Below are 27,256 nucleotides of genomic sequence, written 5' to 3'. Positions count from 1 at the left end.
GATACATCTGTAATCCAGCACCTGGAAGGCAGAGACGGAAGGCTACATAGAGAGTCGGCCTCCCACACCAGGTTTCTTTGTCTAACAGAGCCCTGGTTGTCCTGGATCTCACTCTGTAGACCAGGCTGTCCTCAAACTCACAGAGTCCATGTGCCTCTGCTTCCTGAGTGCTGTGGTATTTTTGTTGTTGTTGTTGTTTGGGGACAGGGTTTCTCTGTGTAGCCCTGGCTGTCCCAGAACTCACTCTGTGGCCAAACTGGCTTTGAACTCCTGAATGCTGGGATTAAAGGTGTGTTCCACCACTGCCCTGCAAGAGACCCTCTCTTTAAGCAAATAATACACACACAGACACAGACACAGACACAGACACACACACACACACACACACACACACACAGAGGGAGGGGGGAAGGAAGGATGGAGGGATGGTTTACTGAGTTTCAAGTTGCTTGGTTTTGTTCTTTTTTTAAATTGTGCTCTAAAATGTTTTGCTTCTTGAGATAAGGTCTCTCTTTGTAGCTAAAGCTATTCTGAAATTTGTAGACCATGCTGGCCTTGAACTCACAGGGATCCACCCATTTTCCCTCCTGAGTGTTCTTAACAGAAGTGTCCCATCATGCCCTGTACTACTTTTAAGTGTTTTAAACTGCTGTAGCTTTTCTTCTCCCTCTCCCTTCCCCTAACACTCCCCTGCCTCTACGTGCGTGTCTGAGTCTGTCTGTCTTTGAGACAGTTGTATCCAACAATGACTTTGATCAGCTCATCTCTCTGCTTACACCTCCTGAGTTCGAGGGTTAGAGCACACAGGCTGTCTGGGTGCTGGGATGGAGCCAGGCTCTGTGCTAAGCCAGCACTGTGCCTTCCTACTAAGCTGTTCTCCCAGCTTAGTCTCTCCTTTTTTCTTAATTTTTGATTAGGAAGAATAATCGAAAGAAAACACAACACAGAAACATCTATTTACACTTTGGATAAAACTGCTGTTAATATTTGCCACATGTTCATATATATGAAGTCATTTATATGCCCATTCATTTATTTGGCCATTTATTGAGATGGGATCTTACCATGTAGCCCAGACTGACTCTTAATTCCGAGTTCTTCTGCCTCAGCCTCCCAAATGCTAGAATTACTCCAACTACCTCCCAGGAATGTTATGTGTGTGTTGCATGTTAATGAGTGTGAGCGCACATGTATGTATAAGCATGTGGAGACTACCCTTGAGTGTGGTTCCTCAAGGGCCATACTGTTTGTTGGACAAAGAGTCCCTCACTGGGACCTGAAGCCCTCTAGGCTAAGCTGGCTTGCCAGAGCCCCAGAGGTCCACCCGTCCACCCATCCACCCATCCACCTGTTCAGTGCTTCAATGATCACATACCTTTTTTTTTTTTTCCTGTGAGATCTGCCAACCAAACTCAGATCACCGTGCTTGTGCAGTGAATATTTTACTGACTGAGCCATCTCCTCAGCTCCTCTAAGAGTGTCTTCTATGGGGCTGGAGAGATGGCTCAGTGGTTGAGAGCACTTGCCAATATTGCAGAATACATAGGTTTGATCCTAGCATCCACATGACAGCTCACGGCTATCACTCCAGTTCCGAGGGATCCAATGCCTACCTCTGGCCTCCGCAAGCACCTAGCACGCATGCGCTGCACAGACATACATGGGGGGCAAAACACTCATATACATTTTAAAAAAAAAAAGTGTTTCAAGTCAGGATAAACACATATAATTGAAGAATTTTTAGAACCACTTTTTGGAGCAGTAAAATACTGTCAGTGACTTTAAGTAATGGTACATTAACTACTCACATTTAATGGTAAATTAAATCATCACAAGTAAGGAGGGATGCTGATGGCTGCCCAGGATCTCTGTGTATTCATTTTCTCTGTTTTAAAACTGGGTAAGTTTTACAGGTAAAAAGAAGCAATAGGAACCACCTATCACTCCAGCTCCGGGTTATTCCACGCCCTGTCTGGCTTCTACTAGCACTTGGTGCACAGATACAATACAGGCAAAACACAGAAAATAAAATGAAAAAGAAAAAAGACACCAGGGGCTGGAGAGGTGGCTCAGTAGGTAAAAGCGCTTTCTGTACAAGTGTAAGGACCCAAGTTCAAATCCCACATAAAAGCTGGGTGGATTGTGAGAGTACCTGTCACCCCAGCAGTCCTGCAGCAAGATGGGAGGCAGAAATAGGAGAATCCCCAAAGCCTGCAAGCCAGCTAGCCTGCTGCACGCACTCGGAAAGTGAGACGCTGCCTTAGACAAGGAGGAAGGTGAACCCACCCCCGAGGCTGCCCTCTGACCCCTATATCTGTGCTGCATGACGTGTGTGCCTTCACCTTTGCTCTCACACACTCATACCATATGTCACAGGCCTGTAATTCCAGCATGCTAGAGGCTGAGGCAGGAGGATCTAGAGTTCAAAGATAACCCGTGCTATGTGATGAGACCCTGTGTCAAAAGAGCCAAATTGGGGGGGGGGGGGAATGGGGAAACGGGATGGTATCTGAAGTGTAAATGAAAGATCTAATAATAATAAAAAAAAAAAAAAAAAAAAAAAAAAAAAAGAGCCAAATGAAAGATGGAAACCTTCAGACAGGCTTCTTAAGAAGTCTCCTGGGCGTGCACAGGCAGTCAAGGGCAGAAGTGAGACTTCAAGCTGCTTCTAGACTCCAGACCCACTCCTCTGTCAGCGATTGGGTTTTATAATGATCACATTTAAACCTCTTCAATGGTTTCTGCACATGGGCCAAGGAAGGGAGAGCCTGCTGGTGTCTACACACGTAGGTGGGCATGTAGGGGGGTGTTGGGGACCTCAGTTCTCTGTGCAAAGGAGAGGGAAGGAGCTCTGCCCCCTCTCTCAGATTCTCCTCCCAGGAACTGAGGGGTCCCGTGGCTGACAGACCCTGTGGTGCTTACCCCCACCTGTGTCCCTGCCAGCATCATCGGCACCCCCTTCTACCTGATGGAGTACTGCCCGGGCATCATCTACAAAGACCCCTCCCTGCCAGGCTTGGAGCCCAGCCGGCGGGAAGCCATATACACTGCCATGAACCAAGTCTTGTGCAGAATTCACAGTGTGGACCTGCAGGCCACAGGCCTGGACAGCTTCGGGAAGCAAGGTGGGCAGGGGCAGCCCATCCTTCACTGATGGTTCCTCTCACAAAGCAAAGCTCTGCTCTTGTGGTCTGGGAGGTTAGGGGTGCTGACACACAACCCTGCCCATGTTCTAAACCCAGGCTAACCATAACTGGTTCTGTTTACCCCTCACTTCATCCTCGGATAAGGACATCACAGGCTTAACTGAGGACTCTGTTCTCCTTGGCGCTTTTTGTCAGTCAGCTGCTTAATCCTTCCTTTCTTTCCAATGCTGGTCATAGTATTTAGCATACAGTCCTTTCACCTCATCCTTCTTTTCTTCTTTTTTTTTTTAAAAAAAAAAATTATTTTTTTAATTTTATTGAAGCTGGGCGGTGGTGATTTACAGCTTTGATCCCAGCACTCAGGAGGCAGAAGCAGACAGATCTCTGAATTTGAGGCCAGCCTGGTCTACAGAGTGAGTTCCAGGATAGCCAGGGCTACACAGAAACCCTGTCTTGAAAACAAACAAACAAACAAACAAACAAATGTGGCTAAAGATGACTTTGAACTCCTGATCCCCCTGCTTCTGCTTCACACGTGGTGGGTCCATAGGTATGCCACCACGCTTGTCCTTTTCCCCCTAGTCAAGGTTTCTCTGTGTAGTCCTGGCTGTTCTGAAACTCACTTTGTAGACAAGGCTCGCCTTGAACAGGAGGCAGAGATCCACCTGCCTCTACCTCCTGAGTGCTGGGATTAAAGGCATGCCCACTGCTGGCTACACTTGGCCTCTATTTTTAAAAAAGAAAAAGATTATTTTACTATGTCAGGGGACTCAACATATAGCCAAGCTGGCCTTGAACTTGTCTCAAATGATCTTCCCACCCAACTTTATCTACTTTATTTTAATACTATTTATTTATCTTGGGTTTTTAAGACAAATTTTTCTAGGTAGCCTTGGCTGTCTAGGAATTCTTTCTATAAACCAGGCTGGCCTTAAACTCAGAGATCTACCTGCTTCTTCCTCTCAAGTACCAAGGTTAAAAGAGTGTTCTACCATGCCAGACTCATCCTGGTGTATTTATCCTCCATTCATCTCTGAGAGGAGCCTTTTAAGAGGAGAAAAGGAAGGCCCAGAAGGGTTAGGCATGTGCTTGTCATCACAGAGATGGAATGTGGCAGAGCTGGATTCCACCCGTGTTGCCCGACTCCATGATCTTAGCCAAGAAGATCCCCAGGCTATTTGTGAGAAAGCTCAACAAACCCTCAAAGAGGATCAGGGGTCAGGCTTGAAGCTTCGTTGTGGAGGAATAATGCCTAGACCATGCTGAGCCAACTGAGACAAAGTAGCTGGTCGCTTCCATGTTGGCAGGAGCATCTCATAGGAATTGTCCCTGTCACAGAAACGTGTTCAAACACACAGCACTGTCACAGAGCTGCAGATGTTTTCATGGCTCTGGCGAACTTGCCAAGTATCTAAGGCTATTGGAATAGCATTCCATGTCCTAACCCTCTGTCCCTCAGGGGACTATATTCCTCGCCAGGTGCAAACCTGGACCAAGCAGTACCGAGCAGCAGAAACCAGCAGCATCCCAGCAATGGAAAGGCTTATCCAGTGGCTGCCGCTTCACCTTCCCAGGCAACAGAGAACCACGGTGGTACACGGTGACTTCAGGTAGACACACCTGCCAGGGGGCTGAGCATCCCATGTGGAACCTGATGGGCAAGGTTTGTGCAGGGGAAGATCAAGCCAGTGGTCTTCATCCATACTGCAGATGGGAATCATCTCTTAGGAGATGGAGCATCATTCCTGGCTTCTGCTCACTAAATGTCAATAGCAGCCCCTCTCCCAAGTTGTAACCACAGAAACTTTGTGCAGACATTGTCCCATCTGCCTCTAGGGAGGAGGTGTCTGCTGGGTGGGGAAACGCTATTGAGATCAGGTAGAACTACAGCGTTCTCACTTCCTGTGGGGTCAGTGTTGGATGGGGTTTCCTGGGGTGTGTGCTGAGTCTAGGGCCCGCCTTCATCAGTGTGACTTCCATCTACTAGGTGTCCAGCTGACCTCCCATGGCTGCCCTGGATTCTGTCCTTGTGGCACTTGGGGAACATTTTACCATTTCCTGCTTCCAGCAGCTCCTGCAGGCCTGCCTTTGAGCCACACATGTCATTCAGGCCCTGCCCCACTTGATAATTTTCTCGCTCATCCTTCATGCATTTAACTATGCTCTACCTAGGCCTCTAGAACTCTACCCTTCCCCGCCCCATGCAACCCTCCCTCTTTGGTGGGGAAGAGTAGCTACAGGTGAGCACTGGGTACCACTGCTCCATGGCCTTTGTCTTTGCCACTCCTCAAGTGTCCACCAATGTGACTAAGTACAAGAGCATGCAGGAGACACCCAGCAGTGGTCTAAAGGCCTCTGAGCTGTGGGGAAGCTCATGACACAGTTGGAAAAGCTCCCCTTAGAAGTAACATTTCCCATCAAAGACAGATCCATCTGCCGCCACATGGCAGAGGGCGTCTTGATGGAGGCAGGAATCTAAAACTGCTGGATGTGAAAACCTACAGCCATTAAAGCAGGCAAAGGGAGCCTGCCACAAGCACCCATTCCCCTCCTATGGCCTTGCACCTTTGCATGGTAGTCTCGGCAAGGACGACTGCATGCTGCTGCTTGTCGCCCACGATAAGCCGTGTTTGGTGGAGTGTTGGTATCCTACGTAGCAGGTAATATCTGCTGGTTGGCCCTATTTGAGTCAACCTAAATAAATCTCAGGGGGCTCATGCTGAGGAGAAAAGATTCAGTTCCCAAAGGATAAGTACGTGTTATATTTAAATGCAGGTTTACCAAGGGGTAAGAGAATGCTATCTGTGGTTTCAAAGTGTACACATAGCTAAAAGAAACAGAAAACCATGAGACAAATGCCCACTACGTTCAAGGAAGGTGGGGAGGAAGGGTGGAGGCTGTTAGGTGAACTTGAACCATTTGTGTGTTAGAGATTCAAAGGAAAACCAGCAACACAGCACGTGTGGCTTGGCTCAGAAGACAGCACGTGGTCTGTGTGTCATTCTTATATTTTATTGCATGTTTGGGTATTTTTCTTTCTACGATTAATTTCACTTTTGATTATGTGTGTACTTGTGAGTGCACATACCCATGGAAGTCAGTCCTGGGCTGGTGGCTGTAAGCCAGGTGCTGGGACCCAAACTCAGGATTTATTAAGAGCTGCACATGCTCTTAAGCACTGAGCTCCCTCTCCAGCCCCTCCCATTTATTTTAAATCAGGCCTACACTAGTGTCTAGTCAGGGATCAAAGGACTCAGAGGCCACAGAATAGACCGGAACTACAACGGGATTCCTAAGCAGCAGGCTCTGCCTGGGCCAGCATGCTTTGCCGTAGCTTACTGCCTAAGGAACTTCACCAAAGCCCCTTAGCTGACAGCTGGGACAGACCAGCATGTTTCCACCAGGGTGGCTCTCTGGCTGGGGTTGTAGTCATCTGCAGGTTTGCTCAGCCCACAGCTGGGCTCTTCTGGCCATTTTCTGTGGCTTTGTGATTTCCCAGCATGGTAGCCCTAGGGAACAGGATGTACCTGGTGGCTCTGGTCTCCAGAGGAGCATGTACTAAAGAAACTATATTTTCTCCCATGACCTCCGCCACCCCAGAAGTCCCTCAGCACCACTTGACACTTATTAGAAGCCAGGTACTTCATGGAGTGAAGAACTGGCAAGTATGTCAAAAAAGTCCGCAGGCTTGCTTTAGGGACATCACAGAGGGTGTACGAATCCCATGTGGCTCTTGACTTTCCCCAGTAGGGGAGTTGGGAGAACAAACAGCTAAGCTCATCCCATGCCGTGCTGATGCTTTTGACTGACTGAGGCCAGCTAAAAGCTGGAGGACTTGAGAGCCCTAGAGGTTGGCCTTGTTACAATAGACATGATGGTGGAGGGTGACCCTGGAAGGGCAAATAGTGTCCCCAGCTGTGTCCATTCCTTCTGTGGTTTCTCAGGCTGGACAACCTGATATTCCATCCTGAAAAGGCGGAAGTGCTCGCTGTCCTGGACTGGGAACTTTCCACCTTAGGAGACCCCTTTGCTGACGTGGCCTACAGCTGCCTGGCTCACTACCTGCCGTCCAGCTTTCCCATGCTGAGAGGTAGGAGCCATTTCCACAGCAAGCACAGGGGCACATGCTGACTGATGTGACTGTGTGGGGCTTGAAAGTGAGGTTTAGGTGGCATAAGTAATATTGCCCCTGGAATGTGGGGGTAAGAATCAGATGTATCTCCTGTCGTTTATTCTGCATTCCTTCTGTTCCTGTTGCACTTCAGTTGCGTCTTGACTCTCGTGAATGCCAGCTGACACTCTAGCATCAAGCTGAGGCATCAGCTTGCATTTTACCATAGGTTCTGGACAAGCGCTTGCCAATCTGCCCAGGCTCACCTTGTGCCTTCCATTCCATCTACACATCGATCTTTGTCTTTTGTTTCTGTTGTTTCTGGGTTGTTTGGTGTGAGATAGCCTCTCATGGCTGGCTGTCCTTGAACTCTCAATGTAGCAGAGGCTGGCTTCAAACTCCTGGTCCTCCTGCCTCCGCTTCCTGGGTGCTGGGATTTCAGGCATGCATTACTGAATCCAGTCTACTATTGAAACAAAACATGACCCTATAATTATTATTCCACTTAGTTGTATACTTTGCTTCGGTCTTCTGTGATGGTTGTCTCCAGGTAGCCTTGGATGTCCTGGAACTCACTCTGTAGACCAGGCTAGCCTCACACTTACAGAGATAACACTGCTTCAGCCTTCCAAGTGCTGGGATAGAAGGAATGCTCCAAACATGTCCAGTTGATTTGTTTTTGAGACCTATTTTTAATTGCGTGCATATGTGTGGGCAGGTGTGTACACAGACAGGTAGGTTCCATAGAGTTGAAGGGCAGGCGTCGAAACTCTCCCTCAGCCTAGGTCATAGGCAGCTGCCTGGCATAGGTGCTGAGAACCTACCTCTGGTCCTCTGTAAGAGCAGCAAGCACCCTTAGTCACTGGGCCATCTCTGTAGCCCTTTATTGGTTTTGAGACAGGGTCTCACTGTGTAGTCCTGTGAGTGTATTGGAACTTGCTCGTGGCCCAGGCTGGCCTTAAACTCCAATGATCTTCCCACCTCTGCCTCAGAGTGGTAGGATTACAGGCCTGTGCTGCCATGCCCAGTCTAGGAGTATAGTTTGAACAGATGCTCATTACATATTTTTGTAAAGATTTATTCATTTACTTACATATGAATAAACTGTAATTGTCTTCAGACACACCAGAAGAGGGCACCAGATCCCATTACAGATGGTTGTGAGCCAACTTGTGGTTGCTGGGAATTGAATTCAGGTTAAGAGCACTGACTGCTCTTAACCCCTGAGCCATCTCTCCAGCCCTTGATTTATTTCTTACTTACTTTCTTTGTTCAGGCTTCTAGTCAGGTGCCACATGTCACAGTATAAGTAAATCATCAAAGCTGACACACTGTCATCTTTATCTGCTTCATAACAGTGAGATTTTTCTTCTGATGTCTGTACCTGTCTGTGTGTGTCTGAGCCTCTCTGTGAGCATGAACCAGGCATCACCCCGGGGCCTAGCACAAGTGCTAGGCAAGTGCTGTGGTTCTGACCTCTACACCCAGCCCCTCTGGGACTGCTTCTGATGAAATGACTAGTTGAAGATGGCTCCATCTGGGAGCTGTGGTCCAGGGAGAATCCTTTGTTGACTGTTAATTTGGTCTGAAACCTTGAGGGAACGATCTGTAAGTGGCTTACCTCAGGCCAGTGGCAAGAGCAAGGAGCCACAGGACTCACAAGGTGCCTCATAGCAGTGAGAGTTGTTCAGGAGCATAGAGGCCTTCAGAATATCAGGGTTACTAGTGGTACGGAAACGAAGGTACCAATCACTCTGGGACAGCTCTGTCTTTCATCTCAGGGTTCAGGGACCAGGATGTGACGAAGCTGGGCATCCCCACCGTGGAGGAGTACTTCAGGATGTACTGTCTTCACACGGGCATCCCACCCATAGACAACTGGAACTTCTACATGGCTTTCTCCTTTTTCCGTGTGGCTGCAATCCTACAGGGAGTCTACAAGCGGTCACTCACTGGTAAGCTTTGGCCTCATGGACACAAAGGCCTTGAGGAGATGGTTTGGCCAGAGTAGTGTAAGGCTCAAATTATTTTCCCGTCATCATGAAAGTGGGTGTGTGTAGAGCCAGCAGTGGTGGCACACACTTGGAAAATGGGGATACAAGGACGGAGAGCTCAAGGGTATCCTCCTCTGTTTCTGGGAAGCTCCAGGAAGCCCTGTGTGGGTGTGTGGGTGGGTGAGGGACAGAGAGAGGAAAATGCCAGCATGGTCCATGACACTGGCATTATTACCCAGAGAAGATAGTGCCGAGGAACTGGCCCTGTCATTTTCTCCCCAGAGCTAATCATGTAGAATCTCTTACTGTTCCTGGTACTGCAGAAATGATTTGGAGTGTCACTCATCAAACCAGCCTTTTCTTGTTCTGTTTGCTTTTACCTGTTTGGTTGGCTTTTAGAGAAAGGGTTATTACTCTGTGTAGTTCTGGCTGTCCTAGAACTTGCTCTGTCCCAGCCTGGCCTCAAACTCAGAGATCTGCCTGCCACCACCTCCTAAATTAATAGTGTGCGGCATCTTAAATTAGTTTCTTGAGGAAAACAAAGGCCAAACAGCAGTGGACATCCAACATCCAATTTCTGGTTCTGAGGCCACTGACTTATCACCCTCTCCAGACTCAGTTTCCCTGCCCATCATGTTCAGATTCAGGTCCTAGTGCTCCCTGGGAGTGCAGGGCCCTGGCCCTGGTGTGGACCGGTGTTCAGCCAGTGGCTGGGTCTGCCCACAGGGTTTCAGCCATGTCACTGACTCACACATCATCAGGGTGGTGATGGGTAATCAGTTCTCCCTCCATTCTCCACAGGACAGGCAAGCTCAGCAACAGCCGAACAGAGTGGAAAGCTCACTGAGTCCATGGCTGAGCTGGCCTGGGATTTTGCCATCAAAGAAGGGTTCCGGGTTTTCAAAGAGATGCCAGCCACCCAAACACTGACAAGATCCTACCATGCATGGGCTGGGCCGCGGTCCCCAAGGACTCCCACGGGTGTGAGGAGTCACAGCACTACAGCAGCTGCTTCCCCTTCTGACGAGGCAAAGGGAGGCCTGATCATCTCTCCAGAGGGCCTGTCTCCCCGGGTCAGAAAGTTGTATGACCAGCTATTGCAGTTTATAGAACAGAAGGTGTACCCCCTGGAGCCAGAGCTGCAGAGACACCAGGCCTCAGCCGACAGGTGGAGCCCTTCCCCTCTGATAGAAGACCTCAAGGTAAGCCAGCCTGTCAGTGTGGCAGACCCTAGCCACTGAGGCCAGAGGCAAGGAGGCTGAGTGGAATCCTCTTGGGTTCCTATCACTAGAGAGAGGCAGCTGCTAGTTGATCAGGTTTCATCCTGTCACAGTGTGTGTGTGTGTGTGTGTGTGTGTGTGTGTGTGTGTGTGTGTGTCTGGGATGAGAAAGGAGAGTGGTAAGCTGGGTGGAGTTCTTCTCCTGTGATCTTCATACTTGGGAGGTAGAGGCAGGAGAAGAAAAAGTTCAAGCCAACCTCAACTACTTGAGACTCCATCTCAAAATTGGGAAATATGACCTGTGGCTTGGAGAGACTCATCAGGTCAGATGGGCATCTGTCACACAGATTTGAGAAACAAGCCACATTATGGGAACTCTGTAGCCAAATTCTCTTGCCAGAGGTATCAGAAGCAGAGATCTGGGCGTTTATAAAGGGTCCTCCTCACCCTGCTTTGGCTGATAAGTTCTCTCACTGTTCTGACAACACCTTCAGTCTGTGGTGCCTGTGGTCAGTCAGGACAACACAGTGAGGGAACCTGTGGAAAGCAGCTCATCCCAGGGTGACAGTCAGAGGCAGAAGGAGACACATGAACCTATAGCAGAGGCCTTCCTTTCTTCACCTTTTATTCCATATGGTCGTCCAGCCTAGGGGATGGTGCCACCCACATCAGTAGGAAGGTTCGTTACTCACCTCTGGAAAAGAGGCTTGTTCAGGGCCTGTCCTCAAAGGTCTCAGGAGCCTCCCAGGAGCTGGCTGTGTCCCAATAGGATCCCTGACTGTGCTAGTGTTACTCCTGATGAGTGAGGCATGGGGGGTGGGATATGCAGACCTGGAATGAGCTCACCTGGGCCTTGCTAGTTCTCTCTGGTTTATACCACCCACACCTGAAGGTTTGTTTCCAGCCAGTGGGTCTGCCTTGGCACTGCTTTGAGTATATGCTGTGTCTCTGACTGTACCTTGCTCTCTCTTTGTGTGCCACTGGTCAAGATAAGATTTGATCTCAGCTGGAGAGATGACTCAACGTTAAGAGAATGTTCTGCTATTGTAGAGGACCCAAGTTCAGTTCCCAGCACCCACATCAGGAGACTCACAGCTGCCTATAACTCTGGGTTCTGGCATTCCAATACCACACCCCTCACCTCCATGGGCCTCTGCATTCACATTCATACACATATACATACTTATATTGAGTTTATTTCTTTGATTGATTGAATGATTAATTTTGAGACAGAGTTTCTTTGTGTAGCCCTGGCTGTCTTTAAATTTGCCTTGTAGACCAGGTTGGCCTTGAACTCACAGAGATACATGTTGTGTAAATATTTTAAAAAGCGGTTGCCGGTCAGGCCAACTATCTAAGCTGTGGCGGCAGTTCCTAGCTCAGCGGCCATGTTCTGTGGCCAGAGGACACACACACACACAAAAAAAGGTAAGAATAATATATATGATATATAATAATATGTACTCTATGATATATATCAATATACATATATAATAATACATATATATAGTGCATGTGTGTACACACATACACACACCCTTTTAAAAGTAAGATTCAGTGATTATTGCTCCCCCTTTCCCTGGACAGGAGAAAGCCAAGGCTGAAGGACTTTGGAATCTTTTCCTACCCTTGGAGACAGATCCTGAGAAAAAGTATGGAGCGGGACTGACTAATGTTGAATATGCACATCTGTGTGAAGTGATGGGCACGTCTCTCTATGCTTCTGAGGTACAGTCTTCACAGTTCTCACAGCATGTGAAAATATGTCCTGGACCCCACCCCAACATGGCCAGCAGAAACTTTTTTTTTTTTTTTTTTTTTTTTTTTTTTTTTTTGGTTTTTCGAGACAGGGTTTCTCTGTGTGACCCTGTCTGTCCTAGAACTCACTCTGTAGACCAGGTTGGCCTTGAACTCAGAAATCTGCCTGCCTCTGCCTCCCCAGTGATGGGATTAAAGGCATGTGCCACCACTGCCTGGCTGGCCAGCAGAAACTTCTGCATGTGAAATATCCATCTAAGAGCATCATACAGCCAGAATCTCTGAAGGGCAAGGTGGGCCAGCATAGGCAGCTGAATAAAGCCTGTATAGTGAATACACTCAGGAGGGGAGACACCTAGGGGTGTGGCCTGTGCGAGCTTCTAGCCCCTGGCTTCAGGGTCCTTAAACTCAGAGAGCAGTAGTTGAGATTCAATTTTAGTGTGTCACTTGGGAAAGGAAACACTTTCATGAGTGGTCAGAGTGTCAGAGATGTGGAAGGGATCCTGCCTCACCTATCTACGAGGTCAGAGATGTAGGGGACACAAATCTGTTTCTTCTCCTCAGATATTTAATTGTTCTGCCCCGGATACGGGGAATATGGAGATCCTGGTACGGTATGGCACTGAGGAGCAGAAGGCCCGCTGGCTGGTGCCCCTGCTGGAGGGCAGGATCCGTTCCTGCTTCGCCATGACTGAGCCCCAGGTACTGTGTTCATAGCTTTGCCTTTGGCTGGGCCGCAGCTGCTCTCTGCTCCTACATGATATAAGTCCCTAGGAGCTCTAAACAGAATGTGGTCTCTCTCATACAGGTGGCCTCCTCAGATGCCTCTAACATCGAGGCTTCCATCAAAGAGGAAGATGGCACCTATGTCATAAATGGTCACAAGTGGTGGACCTCAGGTACTTGGCCTGAAGTATGGTTCTCAAACGCTTCAGTCTGTGTGGATGGGCAAGCCTGAGGCCTAGTATGAGCAGCATGGAAGGGGTTGGGGGATTGTGGAGGCCCTTGAGGGCCAGATGACCACACCTATAGCTGAACCCCTGCAGGATTCAGGGTTATCTGTAGGAATCTGTTAACTGAATCTTCTCTCTTTATTCTGCCCTTGCCATTTTGGCCGGAAGTCTTGGTGGCTTCCCTTTGTCTTGAAGTCAGGTGTATTGTGTCTTAGGGGCTTCCGAGTCCTGTGCCTCAGCTCACAGAGCCCCCATACTTCCCTTACTGCAGAGATTCCCAGGCCCCATCCCATTTCACAGGAAGAAACCAGGACTTGGGGTGACCGGTCACTTACCTAGGGCTGTAGCAGCTGGCGGGCGTTTTTAAGATGAGGTATCACGTACTCTATGCTGACCTCAGACTGCTATGTAGCTGACTCTGGCCTTGATCTCTGCATCCTCATGCCTCTGCATTCCAAGTGCTGGGACTGCAGGTGTGTGCCACACACCAGGCTCAGATTTATGTATTTGTCAAAAATCCACGTACTTGCTAGACATGGTGTTGTGCAAACTGTAATCCCAGGGCCTGGGAGGTAGTGGTAGAGGTTAACACAAATGTGGGGATGTCACCTTGGTCATGAGTTAGAGGCCAGCCTGGGCTACATAAGAACCTGTCTGGAAAAACAAAAATAAACAACAAATCCAAATGCTACATTGTCCACAGGATTTTAATAGGTTTCTTTATGATTCCTTTGTTTGTTTGTTTTTGGGTTTTGTTGTTGCTGCTGCTGCTGTTGCTGCTGTTGTATTTGTTTTTGAGATAGGGGCTGTCTGCCTTGGAACTTGTTTACCTAGAAGAGGCTGGCCTTGAACTCCCAGGCATCCACTTGCCTCTTTTTCCAAGTTGTGAGGCTAAAGGCTTAGGCCACTACACCCAGCTTCGTTATGTTTCTTAAGCAGTGGGCTGGAGAGATGGGTCAGGGGTTAAGAGCACTTGTTCTCACAGGGGACCTGGGTTCATTTCCCAGCACCCACATGCTGCTCATGTCTTACCATTCCAATTCCAGGGATCTGATGCCCTCTTCTGAATTTCTTGAGCACCAGGAATCATGTGCTCATACATACAAACATGCATGCAAAACACATACAAAAATTAATGTTTTTAATTTTATAATTGTTATGAAGTGAACACTTACCACTTGTTCACTGAGACATGTGACTCTTACTGCATCCACTCTGTAATGAAGATTCTGACTCAGGTCACAGAAGCCCTCAAAGAACTCATCCTCCTCCTGTTGTCTTATGTTCCTAGGAACCTGTTGACCCTGTGGGGAAAATCTAATATTCAGAACCACCTATGACTAGAGGAGTAGTGGGGAAGGGGATGTTTGGGAGGAGGGAGAGAGAGATAGGAAGAGAGAGAGAGAGAGAGTGAAGTGTGCCTCGTGGTTTGGGCAAGTGGTCCATCTTGAGCTGTGTTCCCAGTCTCTCTGTCCCATCATGGTGGATTCTGAACCACTAGCTCCATTATGCAGTGTGCAGTTGGGTGTCTTGGGCATATGTTTTATACTTTTGTCATGGAGAGAACACAGCTGATATTCTCACAGAGGCCAGCCAGAGAGGCTTCCAGATCTCACACAAAACACAACAATGGCCTGCTGGAGGCACACACCACAAGGGAAGCCTGGGAAGCAGTTCAGTTGTCTTCTGGGTGTGTCCAGGATTGCCTCTGTCCTGGGTCTGCAACCAACATTGTCCACAAGAGGGCAGACTCTCCTCAAAGCCTTTTGTAGCCAGTGCTATCTTGGCTGCTCACCAGGGATGGATATGTGAGCTGTTTTGTACCATCCATGGTGGAAATCTCCATGTTGCCCACTACCTCACATGGACCTCAGCGAGCTAGAGACACTGTCCATAGCCGCTCTGATATCTTGTTTATGTTTTTTAAAGTCTAACATGGTTTTTATTTAACCTTTTTTCTCATGGAGATGGACAGAGGTCTCAGCAGTTAAAGGCACTGGGTGCTTTTGCAGTGGACCAGCACCCACCCACATGGCAGCTCACAACTATCTGTGACTCTAGCTCCAGAAGATCTGACACCCTCTTCTGGCCTGTGTGGGTACTGCACACACATACAGACAAAAACACAGGAAACTTAACACATTGCTCTTACAGTGAGTGTGGTAAGTTCCCACGTACCTGCAATGTTTTGTCTGCCCTTGAGGCTGCATGTCTCTCTCTGATCATGGAGATCTATTAGGGTGCTGGAGCCTGTACTTGGTTCTCTGAGCTTGTAGATCTTTCAGGGTCATAGGTTTGCTTTCCACAGGCCGGGACTGCATGTGGTTAGAGACTCCATAGTCCTGGAATCCACTGATAGGCCTGTCCCTCTTCTTCCTGGCAGGTATCCTGGATCCACGCTGCAAACTCTGTGTGTTTATGGGAAAAACAGACCCACAGGCTCCAAGGCACCAGCAACAGTCTATGCTCTTGGTTCCCATGGACACGCCAGGAATCAAAGTCATCCGGCCTCTGTCGGTGTTTGGGTTAGAGGATCCTCCAGGTTAGACCTTCCAGAGTCAGTCACCCTGAGTGTGGCTCTAATATATGACAGCAGTTTGGGGAGCCCTGGTTCTGTGCAGAATTTGCCACATGCCAAGGATCTGAAGGTACTGGTGAGGCCCAGCCTTTCCTTTCCTAAGGAGCATGGCCCCCTCAGCAGACTGCCTGTGAGTGCTTATGCTTTCCTTTCCCTCCTAAGCTCAGAAGCAGGAGTCCTAGGGAGGAGACAGGCAGGCAGAGGCACCAGGCCTGCATCCTCCTGGCTTTGTCTTGTGTGAGCACACGCCAGTGGACTCCCTCACTTATGTGTGGGGAGGGACCTGTCCAGTGACAACATTCACACCCACACTAATGCCATCTCCAGAGGACTGACTCACCACTCCTCATCTAGGGCCTCTGGCCTGCATCCTATTTTAACCATGAGACCAGCGAGATGCTCAGTGGGTATTTCCACCAATCCTGATGACCTGAGCTCAGTCCTTGGGACCCACATGGAACAGTGAATGAGCTGGCTGTGCTAGCTGTCCTCTGAGCTCCTCACACATGCTTGGGCACCTGTGTACTTCATCCCGCCCCAAATACAACCACGAAATAATACATGTAAAAAGAAAAAATAAACAAGACCATATCTGTGGCCAGCTAGTTGCTCAGTAGATGAAGATGCTTGCTGCAGGCCAGACAGCCTGAGTTCATTCCCCAGGACGTACATGGTAGAAGAGACCTGACTCCTGGAAGTTGTCTTTGGACCTTCCCACATGTACCGTGTCTATATGCTGACATTACACACATGCAGTGGTGGCACATGCATTTCATCCCAGCCCGTGGGAGGCGGAGGCAGGCAGGTGTCTGAGTTCACGGCCAGTCTGAACCATACAGAGAAACTATGTCTCAAAATAAATAAAAAATATAAAAAGAACTAGAATAATTTGTTTTACTGTAGACATCAATTCTCTTTCTGTTTTTGTCCCATCCCTAGCTGTGACCCAGTTAGAAGCCTAAGGGCTGGGAACAGTGGCAGTGATAGCCGTAACCTAAGCAAGGTATACAGACATCCAAAGAAACTGCACTTTGGTCTTTCAGGTGGTCATGGTGAGGTACGGTTCAAGGACGTGCGTGTGCCAAAGGATAACATGCTTCTGGGCCCTGGCCGAGGCTTTGAGATTGCTCAGGGCAGGCTGGGGCCTGGCCGGATTCATCACTGCATGAGGTTGATCGGGTATTCAGAGAGGGCCCTGGCACTCATGAAGGCACGGGTAAGCCCCCCTTCCCCCTTGTGCCAACATTGCCTCAAAGCCACTGTTGTTGGCTAGGGAAATCCAACACAGGTACCCTTCTGAGAACAGGCCTCATAGGATGGTGTCCATGCCTGGAATCTGCATCTCTGCTTTGCATATACTATACTTGGCCACAGCTGATGTCCAGAGTAGGATGGGCACCTCTCTATCTTGGTGGCCAGAAGCCGAGGCCAGGCTTTATGGTGGCTGAGAGCAAGGTTCCAAACCCCAGAGGATTGTGGTCAGCCAGAAACCATTTGTGTTCCCAGCAGGTGATTAAAACTCAGAGCCCAAGGAGAAACTGCATGGCCTGTTTGTGCCCTGGGGGCACAGGACCTGGCCCCGAGCATAACAGCTTCTTGTCCAGTATGTCCAGGCATGATGTTTTAAGCATATAATTCTAGCACTCAGAAGCTGAGGCAGGAGGATTGTTGAAACTTCAAGACTAGCCTGTAGACAGTGTCCATTGTATGTCATTGTCTCAAACAACAAAAGTCCTTTGCTATGGCCCCCTTAAAAGCTCAGGTCTCTATTACAACCACCATGGCAGCAGAGTGAGGATCTGCAGGAAGCAAGAAGGCGGTTCTGTTAGTTGTGACCAAGCTGGTGTGGGTTCAGACTTCAGGAGTCTTGCCTTGTTTTAGGCATCTTTAAGGAGCACAGTTTGGTGAAAATGAGTAAACCCTGCTTGCACATCAAAGAATACAGGAATCTCTCTGAGAAACAAAGTAAGCTAAATATCACGCAGAAGTGACTCCATTGAGACTCTTTGTAAAGACCATGCGACACTCCATGAAGATGGTTCTATACATTGCTTAAGAGAAACGAGGCTATAGAAGGCTCTGGGGGAGGGTGCCTCTGCAGGAGGATCTGGTGTGGTCTCCAGCCACAAAGATAACATAAAGGGCTCCAGACTTTTAACTGCATCCTCTCTCATGGCTCAGGGTCTCTTACAGCCCATGCTGGCCTGGAACTCTCCATGTAGGCAGGGATGACCTTGTTGGGATTCAGGTGCAGGCAGCACACCATCCCTGGTTGGAAAGGAACTTCTTAGTATAAAAATGAGCTCATTGTGATCCTAAATGTTTTTAAAGCAGGCTGCCAGGGACAGATGTCATGATGTTTGCCTTGAACCCCAGCTCTCTGTAGACAGAGGATGGTGGGTCTCTCTTAGTGACAGAGGCCACCGTGGTCTGCATAGCAAGTTCCAGGAGAGCCAGGGCTACATGGAAAGACCTTGTCTCAAATGAACAAATAGGCAGAGGTCACTGAACTGTACATGCACTGGCACTGTGTTTCTAATGGCGGGAGTGAGAACAGTGTGCTGGCCCAGCATATGAAGGTATCTGCTGCCAAGGCTGATGAAGTGAGTTGGATTTCTGGGACCTACATAGCAGAAGGAGAGATCTAACTGCTCCAAACTTGTCCTCTGACCCTCATGCTCAAAATATATGAGAAGACTTTAAAACTATCTATGTGCACATTTTAATGTATGTGCATTAAAATTAATGAATTAAAATTAATGAAGTGTGGAAGGACAAATAACATTCATGTTTTTGAGATGGGTTCACTGTGCTGCCCAGATTGCTCTCAAGCTTTTAGACTCAACCAGCCTTCCTACATCAGCCATCCAAACAGCTCATTCTTCTGATACACCAAGCCCTGGACAGCCACCTGCTGTCACTATCAGCAGGTAGGTGGTGGGACACTAGGTATTTTTTTCTCTCTTTTGAATGAAAATTGACAGTCATGTCACAGATATATTGTTTCTGTAAAAATTACTTTCCCAAGATACATAAATAAAACATGGGAGAGAAGAGAGATTTGATTCTCATTGCCCCTTCTAAGCTGGAGCTCCAGGATATGAGGCTGGCCATCGCCAGCAGGTGGCAAATTGCCCCTTGCTGGATACCCTCAGATCTTCCTTCCCCTTCCTGGGAGCAGCTGGCTGGGCCATTTCTGTTGCTTCAAGAGCAGAGCTTCACTAAAGGGGACTTAGAAGTTCTAGGCAGGGCAATGGTGGTACATGCCTTTAATCCCAGCACTAGGAAGGCAAAGGCAGGCAGATCTCTCTGGAGTTTGAGACCAGCCTGGTCTACAGGACCAGGGCATCCAGGGCTGTATAGAAAAACCCTGTCTTGAATAACAAATCAGTGTGGCTCTCAGCTCAAAGAAGTTTATTTCAGAGCCATGTGTGAGTGAGCACTGTTCAGGAATACAGATTTAGATTACCTCAGATTCCCCTGTGCAATGTGCTAAGTTTTACAACATTTCTTGTTGTTTTGTGGTTTTGTTGTTTTGTTTTTTCAGACATGGCTTCTCTCTGTAACTCTGATTGTCCTAAACTTGCTTTGTAAACCAGCCTGGCCTTGAACTCACTGAGATCCACCTGCCTCTGCCTCTCAAGTGCTAGGATCAAAGGCAAGTGCCACAACTGCCTGGCTCTGTTTTCTTGGCAGACATGATCTAATGATGAATCACACACACACACAGCATAGACCTCATAGAGATCCCCCTGCCTCTGCCTTTGGGATGAAGCATGTGTGCTGCCCGCCCAGCTTCATGAAGTCTGTATAGTAACAAAGGAGGAAGTCACAGAACACTTGCAGGTGCACAGATAGTGCTTTAGGCAGGCGAGGAACAACACAAGTGGAAACATCTCTGCTGTGTCTCTGGCACTACCTGATGACTTTCTTAGCTCTTGGGTTGGTGGAAGGTAGTGCTCTTCACATCCCAGAAGGATTAACCTTGGTCACAAGGTCTTTGTCAAGCACAACAGAGGATAAGAAATGACTATTGAGATGCTGTGATAGCAGGACATTCCTGGCTGTTGACCTGTAGCATTCCAGGCTCTGCAGGATCACTGTAGCTGTGATCAGCCATCAGCCTCTGGAGGGTGTCCTCTATAGGTGTGGCATGTGTAATGAGCAGTGCATTGCCTAACTCACACCCTCACCACCAGTTAGCTGTCAGGCAGGCTGCTCCCACATCTGCTCTCTGATCCTGTGTGCCCAGCTCCTCTGCGGGTCATCCAGTTTGAGCTTCCCAGGGCCACTCGAGGCCCAGCTCCTCAGCCTTGTCTCTCTGGTATCTGTAGGTGATGACCCGCACGGCCTTTGGGAAGCCCCTCGTGGAGCACAGCACCATCCTGGCAGACATTGCCCGGTCACGTGTGGACATCGAGCAGGCACGGCTGCTGGTGCTGAAAGCTGCCCACCTCATGGATGTGGCCGGAAATAAGGTGGGAGGCCTCAGAGGTGACAGGAGTCACCCTGAGGTGACACTAGAATCTTCCTGTCTCTCATTGTTTGGCAGCTGTGGGGATGGCTCAGTCTTGGACACTGATGGCTGCTAATGATCTTTTGAACTCTAGAGGGTCATCTATTGCAAAGCAGACAAGGCTGGGGGAGAGACGTGAACTTCCACCAAATAGTCAGCCCTGTACTCCCAGGTCTTCAACAAGACCAGGTGCAGGAGGTAGATGAAGGAGGAGAGCTGGGAGAAGGGACACCCCCAGACCTGGTCCAAATACAGGATTAGCCTACAGAGGAGCTTGTTCCCATAGCAACATTACCCATTTCCTATAGTGGGTGGCCATGATGCATGTGGACTGCTGTGTTATCCAGCCTCCCATGCAGGGGCCCTAGAGTATGGCAAGAGCTGCCCTACCAGGTAGTGGATTCAGGTATTCTGTCCCTGGTTCTTTGGTGCCCTCGTTGCTGGTTGCTTGAGGATGCCCAAGTCTAGCTTTGGTCCACTGTTGCCTGCAGCAGTGTCTCTAGCATCTACCCTGACAGTCAGGTTGTCTTTCTGTTGTCCTTCTAGCTCCTCATCCTATTCTTCTAACTCTGCCTTCTCTTGTAGGCTGCAGCTTTAGACATTGCCATGATTAAAATGGTAGCCCCTTCCATGGCCTATCGTGTAATTGACCGTGCTATTCAGGTGAGCTTCCCTGGACTGGCCTCTGCCTGTGCCTGCTGCCTTCCTCTCCAAACAGAGCTTGTGCAGGCCCCACCCCTTGCCCTCCCTGGACAGTAGGACAGTATGTGCCTTGCTCAGTGCATTCTGCTTGCAAATAGGGGGCCTCAGGCCTTAGGGAGCCCTGTTGCTGCTCAGACCCAGTGCCCTGACTATGTGGGGTGCACATCCTGACACCTGGTCCCACACAGAACTTTCTCAGTAGCAGAAGCAAACCTGGTAGAATGGGCTTGGTGAGCCATCCATTCAAAGGATGGCAATATGGCCCTATGTGACATCTGGAACACAGAGTGGTACATGGGACCTCTGGCGAGAAAGCAGTCGCCAGCTGTTTTGAGCAGGCTGTCACTTTTAGAACTCAGGCTTTCTTCTGTCTTGTGTTTGCAGGCCTTTGGAGCAGCAGGCCTCAGCAGTGACTACCCCCTGGCTCAGTTCTTTGGCTGGGCCCGAGCCCTGCGCTTTGCTGATGGCCCTGATGAAGTACACCAGCTGACAGTGGCTAAGATGGAACTGAAGAATCACTCCAGGCTGCAGGAGCCAGCAGCATCCAGAGTGTAGATGCTGTGTCTGGAAAGGCCTGGTTTGTATGGTTCTTACATCTCATCCATCACCTCAGTCTGGGACAGTTACTGTCACCTGAGCCTTCTGGGGTCTCTTCCGGAAGATGTTTCTGGAGAGACTGGGTTAGAGCATGTTTTAAGCAGAGAGGAAGGAGATTTGGGTACAGGTTTTTTTTTTTTTTGAGACAAGGTCTCACTATGTACCCTTGACTGACTTGGAACTGGCTATGTAGACCAGGCTGACCTACAACTCAGAGATCTGCCTGTCTCTGTTTCCCATGGACTGGAATTAAATGCATTTGTAACTATACCTGGTTCTGAGCCAATCTTTAAAAAAGGCTTATTGTCCTTTGTATGTGTGTGCCTACCAAGGCCAGAAGAGGGTGTTAGATCCCTGGAGCTGGAGTTCTAAGTGCCTGTGAATAATCCAATGTAGGTCCTAGGAGCCTAACCTGGGCCTTCTGCAAGAGCAGCCAGTGCACTTCACTGCTGAGCTGCCTTTCTCTCCTGATCTTCCTGCCTCCACCTCCCAAGTGTTAGCATTACAGGTGTGTGCCAGCATGCCCAACTGGGGTAACCCTTCCCTACCACAATCAAGGTGAACTAATATTCAATGGGCATTAATATATTTTGTTCCATGGGTCAATTTTTGTCAGAAAGTGAGATATGGCTGTAACTGACTAAACTGCCACCAAGAGAGCAAGTTCAAGGGGTAGCGACCATCCATTCCTTTTTTGGCTAGGACATGAAGAGCAAGGAAAAGGCACAAGCAGGCAGAAGGCAAGAAGGAAGCTCCAGTCCACCTGCCTTTCCTTAGTCCTGAAGACGATGGCAGGTGCAGAGGGGCGTGTGTGTGTGGAGCACCCAGGGGAGACGGGAAGGACACCATAACTTCAAGGCTAGCTTTGGTTACACGAGTGCCAGATCAGCTGGGCTTAGGAGTAAGGGCGTGCTTCCAATTTTAAGGATTTGATTTATAATGTATGTCCACATGTGTGTGCTTGAGTATATTCTATACAGTATGTGAAGCAGTACCTGCAGAAGCCAGAAGAGACCATTAGATTCCTGGTTTGAAGTAACAACCAGCCGTGAGCTGTTCAACCAAACCTGTGACTCTGCAAGAGCAGGAAATGTTCTAACCGCTGAGCACCTCTCTGCCCCCCTTGTTTGCTTCTGAGATGGGTCTTGTGTAGACTAGGCTAGCCTCAAGCTTTCTATATAGCCAAGGATGACCTTGAATTCCGGGTCCTGCAGACTCCAATTCCCTAGAACTGGGATGCACTATGTCTGGTTTAGGCAGTGCTAGGAATTCCACCCAGGGTGTCCTGGTTGGGGCTTGCCTCGCTTCTATGCTGGGCAAGAATTCACCAACAGAACTACAGCTCTGGACCTGAGACCTTGTTTCCATTCAAACAACAGACAGTCAGGGAATGAGAGGTTAGAGGTAGAACTGTACTTAACAAGGAGGAAGAGAGAGGCAGAGGGAGAGAGAGGAGAGAAGACAGGGAGGAAGATGGGGAGAGAGGGCAGAGGAGAGGAAGAGACAGAAAGAAACTGGGAAGTAGAGCTAGAAATGGCTGCTGGCATAGGCAGAGCAGCTGCACAGGTAGACAATGGCTTCCTGTCACCATCTGCCTGTGTGGAGGCTGTGGCCGACACTGCACAGGAAACAAGCTAACGCTGAGATGGAATTCTGACTACACATGTGCTAGAGTCCAGGGAAAACATTCAGAACCTAGCTGTTGTAGCACACAGTGAGTACATGCAGACACTCCACACCATCTACGAAAACATCAAAGGTATGCAACAACTGAAGCACCTTCCAAAATCCAGCTCCTCTGGACTAAAGGTGTTCTAAGGTGTCAGATATGAGAACTGAAGAATGCATCCCAAGAAAGTCCGGTTACAGGGTCTGACTCCTGAAACCCACACAGGCAGAAGGGACTGCTGCCAACACACACAAAAATAAATGTGTAGACCGTTAGGGCCAACAGAAGTCACAAGACATTCAAAGACCTCTGAGTGCGCTGGTGGTGCAAGCCTTTAATCTTAGCACTTGATTTGGGAGGCAGGTGCAGGTGGATCTCTGTGAGTTTGGGGCCAGCCTGATCTGTGGAAATTCCAGGACAGCCAGGACTGTTACATGAAAAAACCCTGTCTTAAAAAACCAAAACTAAACAAAAGAGCACACAGTGGTCAATTTGACTTTACAAAAAATCCTAGGAATATTAAAAATGGTTTTTAGAGCTGGAAAGATGGCTCAGTGGTTAATGGCACTGGCTGTTCTTTCTGAGGACCCAGGTTTGGTTTAACACATGGCTCATAACCATCTGCAATCCATGTTCCAGACGAATGTCCTGCCCTCTTCTGGCCTCCATGGACACTGCACACAAATGCAATGGACACAGAGCCTCACAGTCGGAGCCTCACATGGTAGAAGAAAACCAGCTCCTGAAAGTTGTCTTCTGATCTCCACACGTGCCCAAACATACATACGCATACAAAATAAATACATGATATGCAATCTGTAAAAGTTGTATACAGGCGCCAGTGAGATGGCTTAGTGGGAAAAGTCACTCGCCTCAAGCCTAACATTGCGAACCCAATCCCTGTAACCTACATGACGTAGACAGCCGATTCCTGCAAACTGTCCTCCCTGACCACACACACATGCTCACACACATAAACACATATTATCGAACACCTACCACGGCTGTCCACCCTGTATCCCTCAACAAGGAAGCCTGTGTCATGAGTTCCCTTTACACACAAACCTTAGCGGGCTGAGGGAAGACTGCGGGCCGAGCCCAGAGGCCGAGCGGCCCGCAGTCGGCAGCGCCGCCACCCCTTCAGTGCCGCGGCCGCCGCCTCAGCAGCGGCAGCCCCTCTCGCGCAGCCGGCCGAGCCACAACAACCTACACTTCCGCCTCTCGGCCGCCGTCTCTGACCCGCAGGGTCGCGCACGCGCCGGCGGCAAGGGGGCGAGGCCCCGGGCGCGCATGCGCTTTCGGCAGTCGCTTCTGAACCTTAGCTGACTGTCTGGACAGGACAGTGTCCGAGGAGCGTGCGCAGTCCGTGCAGAGCGTTCTGGCTTATTTCTTTTACGTTTGACCCCTCTCTCCGTTTGTCCCGCCTAGTATCCCCGCAGGGTTCACCGAGACTCTGAGGGTTCGCAGAGACTCTGAGGGTTCCTGGGTCTTCGACCTCGAGGTTGTAACTTTCTGCAGGTATGGCGATGGGCTGGTTAGGAGCGCCACGGCTTCACAGATATTCCACTGAGAGCTGAACACTGCGGGGCTGCCTGGGGTGATGATTTTGCAGGCACCGAAAACAGCCCCAGACAGGACAACCTCCGGCACTCGTGCGATCTTAAGCTAATTGTTGCATAACCACGCGGTTGTGTGAAATGAAACGCTGTGTAGAGACAGGGATACGCTGGAAAGCCTATAGGTCATGGTTAAGTTTGGGTTTGTTGTGATTGGTTTCGTTTTTATTTTATTTTTGTTTGTTCATGTTGTTATTGTTGTTTTCCGAATCAGAGTTTCTCCATATATGCCTGACTGTCCTGGAACTCATTCTGTAGACCGGCTGGCCTCCAACTCAGAGATCTGCCTGCCTGCCTCTGCCTCCAAACTTGTGTGATACAGGCCTGCCCACCACCGTCCTGCCATTTTTAGCTGTTTGGAGTTGTTTGGAGACAAGGTTTGGTGTAGCCCAAGATAGCTCTAACTCTATATATTGGAGAAAAGATAAGCCGTGTTGTCTGTATATTGGAAACAGGTGTCCTTGAACTTTTGACCCTCCTGCCTCTTCCACCTCACCAGTGCAAGGGTTACAGGCTTCTGCTGAAGGCTTTGTGCCTCACAAGATGGCAGGATAGAACTAACTCAAGGATTGTGCTCTGTGCACGTGCCATGGTGAGCACACGCAACGGGGAATGTACCTCAGTGGTACAATGCTTGGGGTATAGGCTCTGTGTTCAGTGTCTAGTACACACACACACACACACACACACACAGTGTGTAGTACACACACACACATGAGAAAAGCCAGGTAAAATCAGTGCATGTATGGAGAAAAAGCATGACATGACAGGATGCCCTTCTGTACATGCTGGAGAGTAAGAGCTGCAGGAGAGGCCGTGCATACAAACTGTACTGGAACAGGAAAGCAGAGTATATGGCGGTGCTTGTGCTATTTCCTGTGTATGTCTCATACCCCTTTAATGCCAGGGTTTCCCAACTTCTGCTCACGTCCTGATAACTCTTTCAGAGTGCATGCATGTGTGTCTGTGCACCTGTAAGACCCCAAAAGGGGACTCTCACCCAAGTCCGGACCTGTACGAACCCAAGGACACACGAGAAACCTTCTTGATGCAATTGCAGAGGAGGTTTAATGACGAGGGCCCTCGGGCCGGAATATATCTCACGCAGGAGATAGGGATTCCGACCCTCTAGCCCTGGAAACTTGGGATATTTATGGGTAGGGGTTGGGGAGAGCGGGAAAGTTTGGCGCGGTTACATATGATTGGATATCTCAAACATCCGTTCCCAAGCCTGGTTTCCATCTAGCCCCCATCCCAATTACCCTAATTTACATCTGTATCTTGCTCCTGGGAGAATTCCTTTCAAGTGACTTCCGTTTACCCAGGTATTTTATTGCCTCTATCTTGGGTCTTTTGTGCCTTTGAAATGTTTATTTAAGCCCTTGGAATGCACCCCAGGGGCAGCTAACACTTGAGTGTAAATTGAAACTCTGAACCTAAGAAACCTATGTAAATTGAAACTCTGAACCTAAGAAACCTAATTTTGAGACCTAAAATTTCATTTTTACAATTTATTCTTTCATTTCCTCCTTTTCTCTCATGGTCAAATTCCAATCTTGGAATTATGAATCATCATCTGGGTGTAAAGAGTGATATTGTTGTCTAAGCATCTAATTATATCTTTGTCATTGAATCTTAAACTATCTTTTTCTCACCCCCTGGATGGTTTCTAGTATGTACTTTAGGTAAAGTAGCTGTCTCTCTCTCTCTCTCTCTACATATACATATACATATACATATATATATATACACACACTGATGGGCCTGTTGGCTTTTTTTTATCTCGGGGATGTACATATGTAGCTTAAGTCCCACTCTTTAAGGCTGTGTCTGGGACACAGTTTAGATTCAAATGTCTCTTATCTCTGACAATTGGGCAATCTCTATCCCTGTGTCTCCAGGATGGGCATATCTCAGGAGTCAAGGCCTGCTGGTCCTTGGCCTTGTAGAACGGCAGGTGATCTTGAGCCTGAGGAGGTTGTTCAGGTGTCTGGCTGTTCTCTCCAGTTGGCATCAGACGCAGGTGTTGGCACGAGTTATGTTCGACAGCATCAGGAATAGTTTCTTAGTAGCCTGAAAAATCATCTCTCACAGAAGAGGGACATTCTGGGTTTGGAATAGGGACAAGGAAAGGGACACTCTAGCCAGCGCCAGTTCTCAGGGGTAATTTAGTTTTTTAGGGTTCTGTTTATTCTCTCTACCTGTCTTAAGCTCTGGAGACAGTATAAACAGTGGAGCTTCTAATTAGTCTGTAATATTTTTGACAATTTCTGACTTATCTTACAAACAAAGGCAAGGCTATTATCTGATCTAATTATCTCAGATGTTTGAAAACCTCGGGACAACTTTTATTCTAGGCTGTTCCCTTTTAACTCTTATTCTTATTTATTTTAAGT

At 48.7% G+C, this 27,256-nt stretch overlaps 2 protein-coding genes and 1 long non-coding RNA gene across 8 annotated transcripts in view; 2 read left to right on the top strand and 1 right to left on the bottom strand.

The window, feature by feature from the left end:
- The window catches only part of LOC143437720 (acyl-CoA dehydrogenase family member 10), a 41,772-nt gene extending 17,713 nt beyond the window's left edge, over positions 1-24,059 (top strand). For 3 of the 4 annotated variants that reach the window (XM_076922706.1, XM_076922705.1, XM_076922709.1), the window contains 13 exons: positions 2,944-3,125; positions 4,606-4,756; positions 7,091-7,236; positions 9,039-9,212; positions 10,053-10,453; positions 12,059-12,199; positions 12,794-12,931; positions 13,038-13,128; positions 15,566-15,724; positions 16,804-16,976; positions 20,095-20,238; positions 20,862-20,939; positions 21,363-21,845. In XM_076922706.1, the coding sequence (XP_076778821.1) occupies positions 2,944-3,125; positions 4,606-4,756; positions 7,091-7,236; positions 9,039-9,212; positions 10,053-10,453; positions 12,059-12,199; positions 12,794-12,931; positions 13,038-13,128; positions 15,566-15,724; positions 16,804-16,976; positions 20,095-20,238; positions 20,862-20,939; positions 21,363-21,533 (2,149 nt within the window). In that variant the 3' untranslated portion in view covers positions 21,534-21,845. Of the gene's footprint in view, positions 1-2,943; positions 3,126-4,605; positions 4,757-7,090; positions 7,237-9,038; positions 9,213-10,052; positions 10,454-12,058; positions 12,200-12,793; positions 12,932-13,037; positions 13,129-15,565; positions 15,725-16,803; positions 16,977-20,094; positions 20,239-20,861; positions 20,940-21,362; positions 21,846-23,883 lie in introns of those variants that run through there. The other variant, XM_076922707.1, reaches the window with a different exon arrangement.
- Positions 13,557-15,568, bottom strand: LOC143437724 (uncharacterized). Its single transcript, XR_013107042.1, has 2 exons — positions 14,358-15,568; positions 13,557-13,836 (listed from the first exon to the last, which is right to left on the bottom strand). It is a non-coding gene; the product is annotated as an uncharacterized LOC143437724 (long non-coding RNA).
- Positions 24,060-24,509: 450 nt separating the features above from the next.
- The window catches only part of LOC143437722 (acyl-CoA dehydrogenase family member 10-like), a 28,552-nt gene continuing 25,805 nt past the window's right edge, over positions 24,510-27,256 (top strand). For 2 of the 3 annotated variants that reach the window (XM_076922714.1, XM_076922713.1), the window contains exon 1: positions 24,584-24,762. The gene's annotated coding sequence lies outside the window, so the exon portion shown is untranslated. Of the gene's footprint in view, positions 24,763-27,256 lie in introns of all 3 variants that reach the window. The other variant, XM_076922715.1, reaches the window with a different exon arrangement.

The sequence above is a fragment of the Arvicanthis niloticus genome, chromosome 24 (genome assembly GCF_011762505.2).
Source record: "Arvicanthis niloticus isolate mArvNil1 chromosome 24, mArvNil1.pat.X, whole genome shotgun sequence".
In the NCBI taxonomy this organism is placed as follows: Eukaryota; Metazoa; Chordata; class Mammalia; order Rodentia; family Muridae; genus Arvicanthis; species Arvicanthis niloticus.
Note: the sequence above shows the minus strand (reverse complement) of the source record. Positions and strands in the feature narration are given on the sequence as shown.